This window comes from Narcine bancroftii, chromosome 13, assembly GCF_036971445.1.
Source record: "Narcine bancroftii isolate sNarBan1 chromosome 13, sNarBan1.hap1, whole genome shotgun sequence".
Classification (NCBI taxonomy): Eukaryota; Metazoa; Chordata; class Chondrichthyes; order Torpediniformes; family Narcinidae; genus Narcine; species Narcine bancroftii.
The window spans coordinates 32,314,169-32,329,463 of NC_091481.1; the positions used below are offsets into that span (position 1 = coordinate 32,314,169).

General features: G+C 40.9%; 1 protein-coding gene across 3 annotated transcripts in view; it reads left to right on the forward strand.

Annotated features, from left to right (window-relative positions):
- The window catches only part of lmo3 (LIM domain only 3), a 78,361-nt gene that overhangs the window by 52,443 nt on the left and 10,623 nt on the right, over positions 1-15,295 (forward strand). For all 3 annotated transcript variants that reach the window (XM_069907595.1, XM_069907594.1, XM_069907597.1), the window contains exon 3: positions 11,458-11,583. In XM_069907595.1, the coding sequence (XP_069763696.1) occupies positions 11,458-11,583 (126 nt within the window). The remainder of the gene's footprint in view (positions 1-11,457; positions 11,584-15,295) is intronic.

Below are 15,295 nucleotides of genomic sequence, written 5' to 3' on the forward strand. Positions count from 1 at the left end.
TTGTGTCATCTTGGATTAACTATAATCATGGATTAACTATAATCATGGCAAGTTTAAACAGGAAGAGAAACAGTGGACTTTGGGATCTGGAGAGAGGATGATCTAGATGATGGGGTGGTGAATTGGATTAGTAAATATGCAGACGATACTAAGATAGGTGGAATAGTGGATAATGAAGAAGGTTTTCAAGGATTGCAGAGGGATTTGGGCTGCTTAGAAAAGTGGGCTGAAAAATGGCAGATGGAATTTAATGCTGATAAGTGTGAGGTGCTTCATTTTGGTAAGAAGAATCAGAATAGGACATATGTGGTAAATGGGAGAGCATTGATGAATACAGAAGAGCAGAAAGATTTAGGAGTAACGGTACATCGTTCCCTGAAGGTAGAAACTCACGTGAATAGGGTGGTGAAGAAGGCTTTTAGTATGCTGGCCTTTATCAATCATTGCATGGAATATAGGAGTGGGGAGGTGATGTTGAGATTGTATAAGACGTTGGTGTGGCCTAATTTGGAGTTCTGTGTGCAGTTCTGGTCGCCTAATTATAGGAAGGATATAAACAGAGTGGAGAGAGTGCAGAGAAGGTTTACCAGAATGTTACCTGGGTTTAAACATCTAGAGTATAGGGAGAGATTGGACAGATTAGGTCTTTATTCTTTGGAGCGTAGAAGGTTGAGAGGGGATTTGATAGAAGTATTTAAGATTATGAAAGGGATAGACAGAGTGGATGTGGATAGACTATTTCCGTTAAGAGGAGGAAAGATTAAAACAAGAGGACATGAGTTAAGTATTAAGGGGCAGAGGTTTAGAGGAAACATGAGGGGGAACTTCTTTACTCAGAGAGTGGTAGCCGTGTGGAATGAGCTTCCGGGAGAAATAGTGGCGGCGGAGTCAATTGTATTATTTAAGAAAAGGTTGGACAGGATGAGAAGATGGAGGGTTATGGGCATTGTGCAGGGAGGTGGGACTAGAGAGGGGTGTTTGGTTCGGTGCAGACTAGAAGGGCCTAATGGCCTGTTTCCGTGCTGTAATTGTTACGTTATGTTAAAAGTAAGCACAAATCCAAAGGTGATGTCATTTGGATAAAAATATTCATTAGATTCAACAGGGTCTGAACTTTGAATTTAAGATCTATCCAGATAGATAGAAAAGGTTGGGTTTTTCTCTTTGGAGTGAAGAAGGATGATTGAGAAGCATAGAAGCCAGCTTATTTTTCCTCCGAGATGACAGTAGCAAATACCAGAGGACATCTGTACCGGATGAGAGGAGGAAGGTTTTGGGGAGATGTCAGGGAAGACTTTTTTTATATCATGTTGTGGGTTCCTCAAATGAATTGCCAGGGGCAGAGGTTGAGTCTGGTACAATATGACCTTTAAGAGTCTTAGGCACATGAATGCAAGAAAGAAAAGAGGGTTATGAGGTAGTTTAGTTTGTTGTGTGGGTTTATATAGGTCAGCACAACATTGTGGGCCAAAGAGCCTGTTCTGTGCAGTAACATACGCTAAAGAAGCCAAATTTCTCAGTTCAGAATTTGAATTGTTCTATGCTGTGTTTCCAGGCATCAAAACAAAATAGTTGCCTGCATTTTAAATTGCACCTCTGCTACGTTCAGAGATGTGTATGGCCGTGCACTTTAAATGCTCCATTAAACTTAAGGAACTAATTTGTGGCCTACCACTGCTGTCCAGTTGGTAAAGCAGTGAACTTGCCATCTCGACAGGTGAAATGGCTGAGTTCATTTTTCTTAATGATGCTTTAGATCAAGAAAAATCAAGCCACTAATGGTATATGAAGAAGTATTGCAAATAGACTTTTTTGCTTTTTATAATGTGTTGGCAGTTAAGCTTCACAATCAAATTGCAAACACCTAATATCAGTAACTCATTATATTCTGCAGTATATTCACCATATGTTACACAAGACAGGAGGTGCTGCCTGTGGCCCATTTTACAATGCAGTACTCCCCAGTGTAATATTGCTTGTTGGATGATTAACTATTACCTATGCCAGAATGGAACCGCTGCAGAATTGCCACAACCATTCAGTAAGAGCCTCCAAACTCTTTTGCCACAGAATATGTGTTTAAAACTTAATAAGGCCATTTGTCTTTGGTACCAAATCAAGTATTGCCTCTCGCAGACACCGTAAAACAGCTCTATATTCTGCATGGCCCTCCTCAGCAGAACCAACTTGAATCACTGTAATTATGAAATGTTCAGTCAATATGGTGCAGGCTACACAGTGTAGACTGGAGATGGTCTCCAATACTTGGCCTGTCACTGCAACCTTTCTTTTCTAAGTAACCTGAAATATGTCACTCAGCCTGTTGTCTTCTATTTAATAAGATGTTTTCTAGAGTAGCAGCCTGAGGGGCGGTCAGCTGTTGATTTTGCATGTTCCAGATGGAGAGACTAGATTTGATTGCCAACCTGATGATCCTCTTTGACTTTGATTACAGATCAGGGAATCCATTGTTTGAAGAGTATGCTACATATTGTGAACAAAGCTTGTGAAAATTTGTGAATTATTTCCTCAGTCCTTCTGCAAACCTCTTGATGTGATGGGTTGCCATTTTTTTTCTGTTCACATGCCTGGCAGGACTCCCCAATGTGGAAGTTCAAGATGTTGGCGAGAGAGAGCTTGTTGAAATCAGGAAGGCAAAGAAAAAAAAGGCAATGAGATTGCTTTGGCAGACAATGTTTAGGAAAATCCTAAAGTTTCAACAGGTATATTAACAGCAAAAGAATAGTAAGGAACAAAATTGATCCGCTTGAAGATCAGAGTGGTCAGCTTTGAATGGAGTCAAAAGAGTGGAGGAGATCTTAATTTTTTTTAAATCAGTATTCACTCAGGAAATACAGAGTCATGGGAAGTTAGGAAAACAAGCAGTGAGGTCATGGATCCTCTACAGATTAAAGAGGAGGAAGTGCTTGCTGCCTTAAAGCAAATAAGGGTGGATTAATCCCCAGGGCCTGACAAGATATTCCCCCCGGACCTTGAGGGAGGCTAGTGTAGAAATTGAAGGGGGTCTGGCAGAAATATTTAAAAAGCCCTTTGCCAGGGTTGTGGTGCCAGAGGATTGGAGGAGAGTTCGCATTGGTTTTATTTTTTATTTAAAAAGGCTCCAAAAGTAGCCCTGGAAATTATCGGCCAGTGAGCGTGTTGTCAGTAGTAGGTAAATTATTGGAAGATGAATATACAATTATATGGATACCCTTGGATTGATTAGGGATAGTGCGTGGTAAGTTGTGTTCAACCAAACTTGTCGTCTTCCGAGGAGGTTACCAGGAAAGTTGGTGAAGGAAAGGCTGTGAATGTGGTCCACATGGACTTTAGTAAGGCCTTTGACAAGGTCCAATATGGGTGTTAGTAAGGAAGGTTCAGACAATAGGTATTCATGGTGAAGTAGTGAACTGGATTCGACAATGTCTGGACAAGAGAACCCAGAGAGTAGTGGTGGGTGATTGCTTCTCATACTGGAGGCCTGTGACTAGTGATGTGCCCCAGGGATTGGTGCTGACACCATAGTTGATTTTTATCTATATCAATGATGGGTATGATAATGTGTTAAATTAGATCAGCCAGTTTGCAGATTCCACCAAAATTGAAGGGTTGTAGACAGTGAAGAAAGTTTTCCAAGCTTGCCGAGGGATCTGAACCAGATGGAAAAATGGGATGAAAACTGGCAGATAGAATTTAATGCAGATGTGTGAGGTGTTTCAATTTTGGAAGGACAATCCAAGAAGCAACGCACACAGTGAATGGTTGTGCACTAAGGAGTGCATTAGATCAGAAGGACCTGGGAATGCAGATACTTAATTCCCTAAAAGTGGTGTTACAGGTGGATAGGTTTGCAAAGAGAACTTTTGGCATATTGGTCTTCATAAACCAAAGTATTGAGTATAGGAGCTAGGATGTTATGGTCAGATTGTACAAGACATTGGTGAGGCCAGATTTGGAGAATTATGTGCAGTTTTGATTACAGGAAAGATATCGCTAAGCTAGAAAGAGTGCAGAGAAGATTTACTAGAATGTTGCCCGGACTTCAGGAGCTGAGCTACAGGGAAAGGTTAAACAGGTTGGGGCTTTATTCCCTGGAGTGTTGAAGAATGAGGGGAGATTTGATAGAGGTACAATATTTAAAATTATAAGGTGGAGAGACAGAGTAAATGTCAATAAGCTTTTTCCACTGAGGATAGGTGAGATACAAACCAGGGAGCATGGGTCAAGAGGGAAAGGTTTAGGAGGAACTTCTTTACACAGAGAGTGGTGGGAGCTGCGGACTGAAGTAGTGAAATGCAGGCTCAATTTTAACATTTGAGAAGAATTTGGACAAGATACATGAATGGGAGAAGTATGGAAGGCTATGGACTGGGTGAAGGTCAGTGGAACTATGCAAAAAATGGTTTGGCATCACTGTTCCCTCTAAGATGCGCACACATTTTGCAACCAGCACACAAAGGAAATTAATGTGTGCACAGAAGGTTCATTACCTAACATAACGTAGTAACTAATAATTATACTTATTGAAATAATCTCTTAGCTGTTTCTGTTAACCAGTTGGTTGGTTAAACAAGTAGTTAATCATACTTGCATTCTATTAAAACATGCCAATGCAGTTTTATCAGCCATGGGAGATAGGCTGTGCCAAAATTATCTTGAAGCAATTAAAGTTAATATTTACACAAGCATTCAGTGAGCTCATTCATTTGTCACAGGAAAAAAAAATTGCACAACGCAAGATTTTTGCACACATTACTAAAAATTAGAGGGAACATTGGCTGGCACAGACTAGAAGGGCCAAAGGGGCCTGTTTCGGTGGTGTAGTGTTCTACTATTCTGTGTTCTACTCATCCGGTGAATGTGAAGCAAAAACAATCTACTGAAGGAAGTCGGCAGGTTGAGCAGCATCTCCGAAGGGAAAGGAATTGTCAATGACTCGGCGTAAAGTATTGATAATGTCTCTTTAGTATTTTGATATCTGTGGATCACCAATGTCCTTGATATTTGTAGGAAGCTGGGAATCACAGCAGCTTTATGGATCCCTTAAACTTTCTGCATGGTTTCTAGTCTTGTCCTTCAAACATACCTTTGCCTCAGCCAAATGTCTCCGTGACGCACTGAAAGGCAAGACGAATTCTGTCAGTGACCAGCCTCTGCTGAATGGTGCCCCCTCCCCTGCCCTCCCCACCCTCCCCCCCCCCCCCCCCACCCCCAATCCTGGAAGGTGTTTTCCCACATCTTTCGGGGTTTAGGCACAGGTATTGCTGGACAACAGAGGAGAGGATTTTTTGAGAGCATCTCAGCGGTTTGGTTTTCTTTTGTAGCCTTGGGTAAACTAATTGATAGCAACTGACCGCTGCTATCTTGGTATGCACTTCCAAAGTAGATGATGGCCAAATGTTACTTCTAGAATTTTGCATTCTGTCTCTAAAATGAAATTCTTTACAAAGAGCACAGCTGCTTTTGCTTTCAGTGGTTAAAGAGGAATTCTAACCCTTTTCCTCACTTTTGGCTGTTATTTCTGACCTCTTAGTGCCTGTAGTCATCCAAACAATGCACATCTTTATCTATTTTCCTGCTTAACATCCATGTGCACCTTGAGTTTTTGCTGTGATTTACTAGGATATGTATCACTTGGAAGTAATGATTTGTATACGACAGAGAAGGATTCTTTTAAAGGAAACTAAGATAGCCACAACTTCAAATACTTCCTGATTATAGGAAAGGGAGAGATAAATAACAGTGGGGAGTGCCATGGTTAGTACTGTTGCCACCACCAATCTGCGTCCTGTCTGTCTAGACTTTGCACATTCTCCCATTGAAGCATGGGCCTGTTGATATATGATGAAAGAATAAGGAACTGGTAGTGGGTTGGATGAAGCTGACGGTGACGTGGGAAAGGGAAAAAAGTAGGATTGTAGGGTAGATGGGTACTTGGAGACATAGTGAGCCCAAGGGCCTGTTCCATTCTTTCACTCTATGACGTGGAATGGGAGTGGCAGGGATGAAGACTGGCTTGAACAGGGATAAATTTGGTTTAGCAAACAAAATAAACCTGCAGATGCTGTAAATCTGAAATAAATCCAAAATGCTGGAGATGCGTAGTAACTCAGGCAGCAGGTGTGGAGAGAAAAACGGAGTGAATATTTGGGGTTCGTCATTCACCTCAAATATTAACCACGTGTTTCTCCTTTGATGCTACCCGACCTTTTAAGTATCTTCAGCATTCTCTTTTTAAGCTACATTTGATACAAAGTAGAATTCAAAAATATGCATGCTTAAATACTTTTTTTAATTGATGATGCTTCTCTGCTCTTATACCTGTCACACCAGGGAGTCCTAACAGAATAAAAGTGGGACAATTTAGCCTTAGACAAATGTGATCTTTGTACCACTTGAATTGTAATAGACAATGTCGAGCACATAATGAAGACCTATTAACCAACTTAAGAACTGTGCCCCAATCCACATCCAATATAATCACATTTAAATCCTGTTCCCAAGCATTTTTTTTGTTTAACTAACAAAGTCTGACTTTAAACATAACAATTTCTCATAAATAATAGATACTAAACATTTACTAGAAGGCATTAAGCAAAAAAAAAAACTCATCTACAAAATTTGATTCAGACTCTCTTGGGAAATTAGAAATGTGATTCAAGAAAATGTCAGACGTGCAAATATCTAAAGAATTGCGATTTGGGCAAGTTAAATTTAGCAATAATCTGTTCAAATGATGCAAAGTATCCATTAATGAAGAGATCCTTAAAGCTTCGAATATCCTCTCTAAACCATCTCTGAAAACCACCATGTAAAAAGGGTTGAAAAAAAATGTGATTAGATCCAATAGGACTTGAGAGAAAACATTATGCATTTCATTTTTTTCTAATGTGCCCAAATTCTCATTGAATTTTTAACAATTATGTTATCTATTAACTTAGTTGAGAATGAAAGTGAAGAGTCCAGAAACGTTGAATTAGAAAAATCATTAATTCATATGTTCTGGAGTTGTCCTAGTCTAGAAAAATAATGGAAAGGGGTTTTTCATACTTTATCAAAAATTTTCAATATAGATTTAACACCAAATCCTTTGGTGACCCTATTCGGTACAACAAGAGAGAATGATTCTTCTTTATCTTTGATTCAGAGGCGCACAGTTCCTTTTGGCTCTCTTTTATTAAATGGAAAGGTGCTGCGCCCCACCCCCAACACTCACGATAAGTGGTTGCGTGACATCATACTTTATAATTTTACTCCAATATAATTAAATTGTTTGACATATCTTTTTCACGTTCCTTATTCTTTATTCAAACTTTGTTTTTTCTTTTAATACTAGTTATATCTGGCAATGAGGATAGGTAAAGGGTTTGAGGTTTCTCCTCTACTATTTACTTCTTTCTGCTTTTAGTGTATTATTTTTTAATCTACACTTGAACTATTTGGAATACGAATTATGGATATGATTTACAATTTATGTACGTTTGTGATATACTCCACCTACCTGCCTTTTCCCAATATCCCTTAATTCCCTTTTTGTATAAAAATCTATCTTAAATGAACCTTAAATATGTTTAATGAAGTAGCCTCAACTGCTTCCCTGGGTAGAGAATTCCACAGCTTCACTACTCTCTGGGGGAAAAACAGTTTTTCCTCATCTCCGCCTTAAATCTGCTCCCCTGAATCTTAAGGTTGTGGCCCTTAGTTCTGGTTTCACCTACCAGTGAAGACAATTTTCCTGCCTCTGTCTTTTCTATCCCTTTCATAATTTTATATGTTTCTATAAGATCTCCTCTCATTCTTCTGAATTTGAGTGAGTATAATCCCAGACGATTTAGTCTCTCCTCGTTGGTCAACACCCTCATCTCTGGGATCAATCCGGTGAACTTCCTCTGGATCGCCTCCAAGCCCAGTCCACTCTTCCTCAAGTACAGAGACCAGAACTGCACACAGTTCTCCAGGTGCAACTTTGTACAGTTGCAGCATGACCTCCTTGCTCTTGAATTCAATTCCTTGCTGATATAAGTAGTGCTTTACAGCAACCTGTGGTTAAGTTGCTTTGAGACAGTGTGCGGCTATTTTCCATCACTGGTTCCCTTTGATCTGTGAATCCTTGAAGTTCCAGCCATCCAGTAGGCACTACAGGAGTTTCTGCTCCCAGACCAGCAAGCTCAGGAAGAGCTTCTTTCCTGAGGCTGTGACCTTGCTGAACCTTGCATCACAGCACTAAGCAATATTGCCGTCATATTGTATTGTCAGTACTTTTACACTTGTTTGTTTGCTGGAGCATTGCTTTTATTCGCAATTATTATGAATAGCAGTAAAATGTTAATTGCATTTCATTGGCTTTGTATCTGTACTTGACAATAAATTTGAATCAATTCTAATCTAATAAATTCTGGCAGAACTCGGGTAGAAAGAATGATCAATAACTTTGTGGATGATACGAAGGTTGGAGGAGTTGTGGATGGTGCTGAAGGTTGTCATAGGTTATAAAACGATACAATAGGATGCAGAATTGGGTGGAAAAGTGACTGATGGAATTCAATCCAGATAAGTGTGAGGTGATGCATTTTGAAAGGACAAACCAGAAGGCTGAGTACAGGGTCAATGGTCAGTTACTTGAGGGCAAATGAACAGTGGGATCTTGGAGGCCAAATCCATACATCCCTCCCTCAAGGTCGCCGTGTGGGTTAATTGGATAGTTAAGAAGGCCTGTAGGATGTTGGGCTTAATTAAAAAAGGGGGTTAAGTTCAAGAGTAGAGAGGTCATGCTGCAACTCTACAAATCTCTGGCAAGACCACACTTACAGCATCGTATTCAGCTCTGGTCACCTCATTATTGGAAGAATGTGGAAACTCTGGAGAGGGAGATTAACCATGATGTTACCTAGATTGGAAAATGAGTCTTATGAGGCAAGGTTAGCAGAACTGGGACTTTTTGGAGCATAGAAGGATGAGAGGAGACAATAGAGGTCTACAAAATTAGGAGAGACATAGATAGGGTGGACAGCCAGGGCCTTTTTCCCAGGGCAAGAATAGAAAATACAAGAGGACGTGGTACAAAGTGAAGGGAGGGAAGTTTAGGGAAATTGTCAGGGGTAAGTTTGTTTTTTACACAACAGAGTTATGGGTATCTGGAATGACTTTCCCTGGATGGGAGGTGGAGGCTGAAACATCGGGGGCATTTAAGAAAGACTGGCATGTGGAGGGAAGAAAAGTCAAGGGCTATGGGGTAGGGAAGGTTTAGTGCTATTCTTAAGGAATGTTTGAGTCAGCACAACATCGCTGGCCAAAGGGCCTGATCTGTACTGTAGTGTTCTTTGTCTATGAAGCAGGATCTGTGGAGTCAAAAGGTGCAAGTTAGTGTTTCTAGTTGAGAGCCTGCATCAGGACAGTGTGATGCTGTTCCTGGGCCATTGAATTCAGTGTGTCGTTTTGCAGAAGTGATGCTTCTTTCGCTCCCTCTCCCCTGAAAAAAAATGCATCGTCTGATGCAAAAAAAATCACCAAGAAAATCCTATTCCCCAACACATCTTTGACTTGGTAAAACTTGGTGTTTGAAATCAAGTTTATTTCCCTGGTGAATCCTATTGTGGAGGTGTTAGTGTTTTATAATAATGTAATAAAAGCTCTCACATTTCCTGTTGCCATCTAGAAAGTAGGGCCCATTAATACAGTCTTATAGTGTGAGAATAGGGACCCTTGTACAATGCAGAGAGCACCATTAAGCCCTTAGACCTGATGCTATTTGGTTCACATTTTAAAGCCTGCAATCAGCATTGTTTAGTATTGAGATCATTACTGCACCAGTTACTGCTTGGATCTGCCCCCCCCCCCTCCCAAATGACATGTTAACAGGTTCCCCCTTACTGTGAATTGATTTTTGAAAATGTGTTTTGTGTTGCGGTGAATTCAGTTGGTAAAACTGCCATTGTTTATATTTGCATGCCTTAAGTAAATGGTCTGACCTTTCCGGTTGAGCCTGCTCTCACTGGGCTGGCTTGTGACTCCTCCCCCTTTCTTCCCCATAAGGCTGTCGTGCCACAAGCCTGCCACCAGGTCTCCGAGTCTGGGTCAGTGTGACCGACCAACACAGGGGTTGCTGTCCATCTCTTGCAAATAAAAGCCTTCAGTCTCAGCAACTTCAGTCTTTGTGTAAATGATGGTGCTTCAGGTGCTAATTTAGCTCTGAAAGGCGAACAATTGGTCCACGTCATCTCTTTAGAGGAAAAGCTTCTTAATTATTGATACCATATTGCCCTGTAAATTTTCTTGAAGTACTTGTTAAATTCCCTTTTTAAAAAGTTACCATGCAGTCCAATTCCAGCAATTTTTACCCAGAATATGTCTAATTGTTATGCTTCATTTGCTTACTCTTGTTAATGAATCTCCATCGAGTACTTGTGTGTGATCGTACAGATTCTATCACCCATGTGTATCTGTCCAGATGGTTGTGTAGGATGACTGTGATTGGCTGAAAGTGTAGCCACGCCTACTGGCAGGTCTTAAAGGATTGCTCCTAGCTAGACCAGGTCATTCTGGACTGGTCGACTGACTTGTGATATGCTCCAGTCTTTTAGTTGATAAAAGCCTTGGTTTGGATCAACAAGTCTTTGGTTCTTTCGACGCGCTCTACATTGTGCAACAAATCTTTCAATTAAAACTCTGACTATCGACCTTGCTGTTGATGGAGACGAACGTGCTTTTGCTTGTTCCAATCTTTGAACACCCTTCAAACCCCTCTTTTAAAATTTGGGGCACTGGGTACAAACCCAGGTTTCTTTGGCATGCTCCGCACTACTTTTGTGGAGATGCAAGGGATTCTGTGTGCAGGGAGCTGGTGGGGAGGAATTGGCCATGGTTCAGATCGAGATCCTTTGCACCTTGCATCACCCAGAAACGAAGTGAAAGCTACGCTTGAGTTATTATTCACAAGGGCTTCGGCTTAACCTGAATGGGGGATACAAAGTCTTTCCCAGCAGTAATGTGGGAGAGTAAATAAATGAGATACGAATTTATTGTCAGATGCATAAGCTCAATGTCCAGATCTACTGAAATTCTTGCTAGAGCCACAAGGGTGCATAAAATATGTTAACAATAAATATAAGTTATGACACAAGATAGAAAAATATATATAAATGGATGGATGAGCATTCACAATTGTAGTCATTGCAAAAAAAAAAATGCAGTGCTACAATCGTGCAGACTGGTCCTGGAGTGGTGTTTTTGTTGGAGAGGTGCAGGGAGGTACAAAAGCCTGACTGACAGGTGTCGGGGTGGGTGGGGGGGGGGGGGGGGGGGGAGCTGTTCTTAAATCAACAGATGCTTGACTTCAGGCTTCTGTCGCTGAAGGTTGAAGAACGTTCGTCGTGTGGAGCCAGCGAGGCATGCAGTGTTCCGGAGCTGCCTATAACTAGTAGTGAGTTTGGATTTTCATTTTATCTTCCTCATTTGCAGGTTGTTTGGTGTGACGGGGAATTGCGCTGCATGCAGCAAGCTGATCCCAGCCTTTGAGATGGTCATGAGAGCCAAGGACAATGTTTATCACCTGGACTGCTTTGCTTGTCAGCTCTGTAATCAGAGGTAAAGTTTTTCATTAAAAGTCCTCATTGTCAGTAGTGAACGTGGAAATCCAATTAGTTAAGAAGAATATAACATCTGGTACTCGCTGTAAATTCAAATCATTTTTCTGAAACCCATCTGCTTTATATTAGATTTGTGACTTTACAAAATGTTGCCCATTAATCACCACAAAACCTGGCAATGATGGTGTGATGTTCCCCTCTCCCAGTGAAGCATCTTTCCAATCCACTCATGTTTGCTGAAATTAACACCAGAAAATATGAATTGAAAATGTTAGGTTCCGATTCTTGGTGTTTACATTTTGACTATCCAATAGTGCTCATAGGGTTAAAGAAATTGATAGTAAAGCATGTTTAAACAGTGATGGAGATGCCAGTACTTGCCAAGGAGCCAGTTCTGTGCATTAATAGGAAAATTCATTAACGTTTCTATAGCCTTTGGAGAGGCCTTCCTGCCAAGTCCAAACCCCTGAGGGTAATAATTGTGTTGAGGTCTATAAATATGTAGGATCTAATATAAAAATGATACATTGTGGAATGTTTGTTCATTAGCTTGTGGCTGAGGTATGTGTATATTAAATTTAATATTTTAGAAAATTAATGGAAGCCTGTATCAGCTTCTGGTGGAAAAATTGTATTTGGAGGAGATTAAATTGCCTGCATTTACCTTTCCTAAATAACAGAAAAGTAGCTTTGGAAACAACAGCAGAGCCCTGTATATTGCTTCCACGTTTGCAATATTAAGGGGAGAATAACTAGGGAAAGGCTGGAGTTTGCTTAATGAGTATTGCAATGATCTTACAAACTGAATGGAATGCATCTGAACATACTCTTGTGCTTTAGCTTGGAGAAATACATACCATCAATACATGGTGGCCACGCCTTTCCAGCACCAGTAATTGGGACCGAGGTTTGAATCCCATGCACTCTCCCCGTGTCTACGTGGGTGGGCTTTCTCCGGGGGCTCTGGTTTCCTCCCACCCTTCAAAATGTGTGAATTGGGCAGCACGGACTCATGGGCCGAAATGGCCTGTTTCCATGCTGTATGTATGGTGTCTATTGCTTTGAATGCAGGAAGACATGGTGCCTCAGCAGCAAAGGATGCTGGGTGCATAATTAACATCCAAAACTAAACTTGTTTGAATGGTGTGGCTCATTCAGCATTTGCAGGAGATGGAGAAGTTGTACAGTAGCTGTTTCTGCCACTACTATCTTCAACTTTCCTTTCATTGCAACCTTCAAAGCATCCACAATGATATTTAGTGGATAACTAAAGCCCAGCTTTGCCACCTGTCCTGAAGCATCACCTTGTTGATATCAAAAATATAGTTTCTGAGGCAGTGGTTTTTATGCTTTCAGTCAGGTTAATTAAATGCCACTTTTGTGTGGGCTACATTGTGCAACCTTTGATGAATCTCTGCATTCTCCTTGGACATGTTAACCCTGAAAGATGTACTGCAAAAGTTCACCAGAACAGATTTTTTTAATGCATTGAAAAGGTGATGTAACTAGACCATGGTTCTTGGCTGAAAGAAAGTGTAGAGAGAGAGGCTTTTCTGTTGCTAGGACAAAGGCATCTTAAAACTAGAGTCAAGCCGAAAAGGGAAGGGTCAATGACATCACAACGTTGGGCCCAGAAAAGGTTAATAAGTCAATAGCGAGCAAGGGACTCTACTGGGCGCATAGTGTACAAATGTCAGCACCGCCTGTGTGAATCAGATTCAGTGGGTCTGGTACACACAGGTTTGCAATCCCATGTAGCTTTTATTAACACACAACAATTTGTAGGAGAGCGTGGGAAAATGTTCTGGGAATAAAGCACAGGCACATAATTACTGGTCTTATAAAAGTCTGCTAAAGGGGTGCTGAACATGGGAGAGAAGAAAGCCTATAAATAGAATAGCACATTAAGTAAAAGCCTTAAAAGTTTTCTTATCACTTCAACTTTAATTTGGGGGCTTTTTTGTGTATCCGGTAGAAGTATGGGAGAAACCAAAACTTGACTACCTCGGTGGGAAAGGGGCCTAAAACTTTGAGTAGAATCCGAGGAGGGCCATTGCTGGAAAAAAGGTTGAGAATGGCTGGGCTAGAGGACCTAAATTGTTACCTCTGTTCTACACAACACAGCAATGTGTATTGGAAGGAAAACACAAAAATCTGTAGACACCGGGGTTGAAGTGAAAGCACAGTGCTGGAGAATGCGGAGTTCCTCCAGCATTATGTTTTTACAGCAATGAGTATTGGTAGAGCTAGTGTTCTTAAACCTGATATTCAAAATGTTTAAACTACAGTGATCCAGAGAAATGTCCACTAACCTACATCTACAGCCCCTTTTACACTGAAAAGATCCAGTATTGAGCTGTATTTGGAATCCCATAATGCAGGAAAAAAGCCAGCTCCATGAGCCCTTTTACACAGCAATCCGGATTCCCGAACCAAAAGAGGCGGGATGTGAAACACAGCAGCGTCGGTGGCCGAGTGTGACCTTGTGTCAAGAAAGGAATCTGATTCGGTGTGTTTGGATACAAGGGCTTGCAATCACATGGAGCTTTTATTAACACACAATTATAGAAGAGCATGGGAAAACATTATTTTGGAATAAAACACGCACACAATTTGTAAAGGAGCATGGGAAAATGTAACGGGAATAAAGCGCACGGTTTATAAGAGTGTAGGGTATAGTTATAGTGCTACGCACAGTTTATAAATAGTTCACTATTTTTGTTGATTTTAGCAATTTTCACAGATAGACATTCAAACCTAAGAAACATAATTGTTATGGCTGCTGAGATTGAGGTTACAAGAATGGTTTTGCATTATAGCAACTGTAGCTATGTGCCAACAAATGCCTGCCAGTGTACTAAGTGTCTATAAATGTTCCATTGTTGATATGATAGGTCATCAAGTTGTAATCTGAACTAATGCATGAGATGTGCTTTTCCTGCAAACTTCAGTCAGCAATTACAAGGGCAGGCTAAGGCTAATCATGTTTAGCACCCCTTTACAGACTTTTATAGGACCAGTAATTGTGTGCCTGTGTTTTATTCCTATAACATATTCCCACGCTCTCCTACAAATTGTTGTGTGTTAATAAAAGCTACATGGGATTGCAAACCTGTGTGTACCAGACCCACTGAATCTGATTCACACAGGCGGTGCTGACATTTGTACACTATGCGCCCAGTAGAGTCCCCTGCTCACTACTGACTTATTAACCTTTTCTGGGCCCAACATTGTGACGTCATTGACCCTTCCCTCTTCAGCCCGGCAGCAACATGGGCTGACCGTTTGAGATGGGTCCCGCGTCCATACGCTCCACTTCTGGGAGAACCTACCTTGGCAGATCGAAGATGAGCAAGTCAAGACACAACCCCCGCTCCCCCCCCCCCAACCATTCGCCTTCAATTTTTTTTTAAACTGCTTGAAAGATGGATAAAACCTGGCTTTCAAGCTCTGTGCTTATGTTGCGTGATGCACCTTACCGGGCATAGAGAAGCTTTTGCTTTTAAATAAGGAGCAAATGCAACCCAAAAAAGACCAGGACAACCAGGATGGAGAGTAAAGATACCGTTCATCACAAACACAAGGGGACCTAGAAAAAAAGATCAGAGTTCACAAAATTATATTGGTCTAAATGACCACAGTAATAAGAAAGTGCACCTTTTATCATGGTGAATTTTTGTAAATCCCAATTATTTTGGTTATGAATGTGT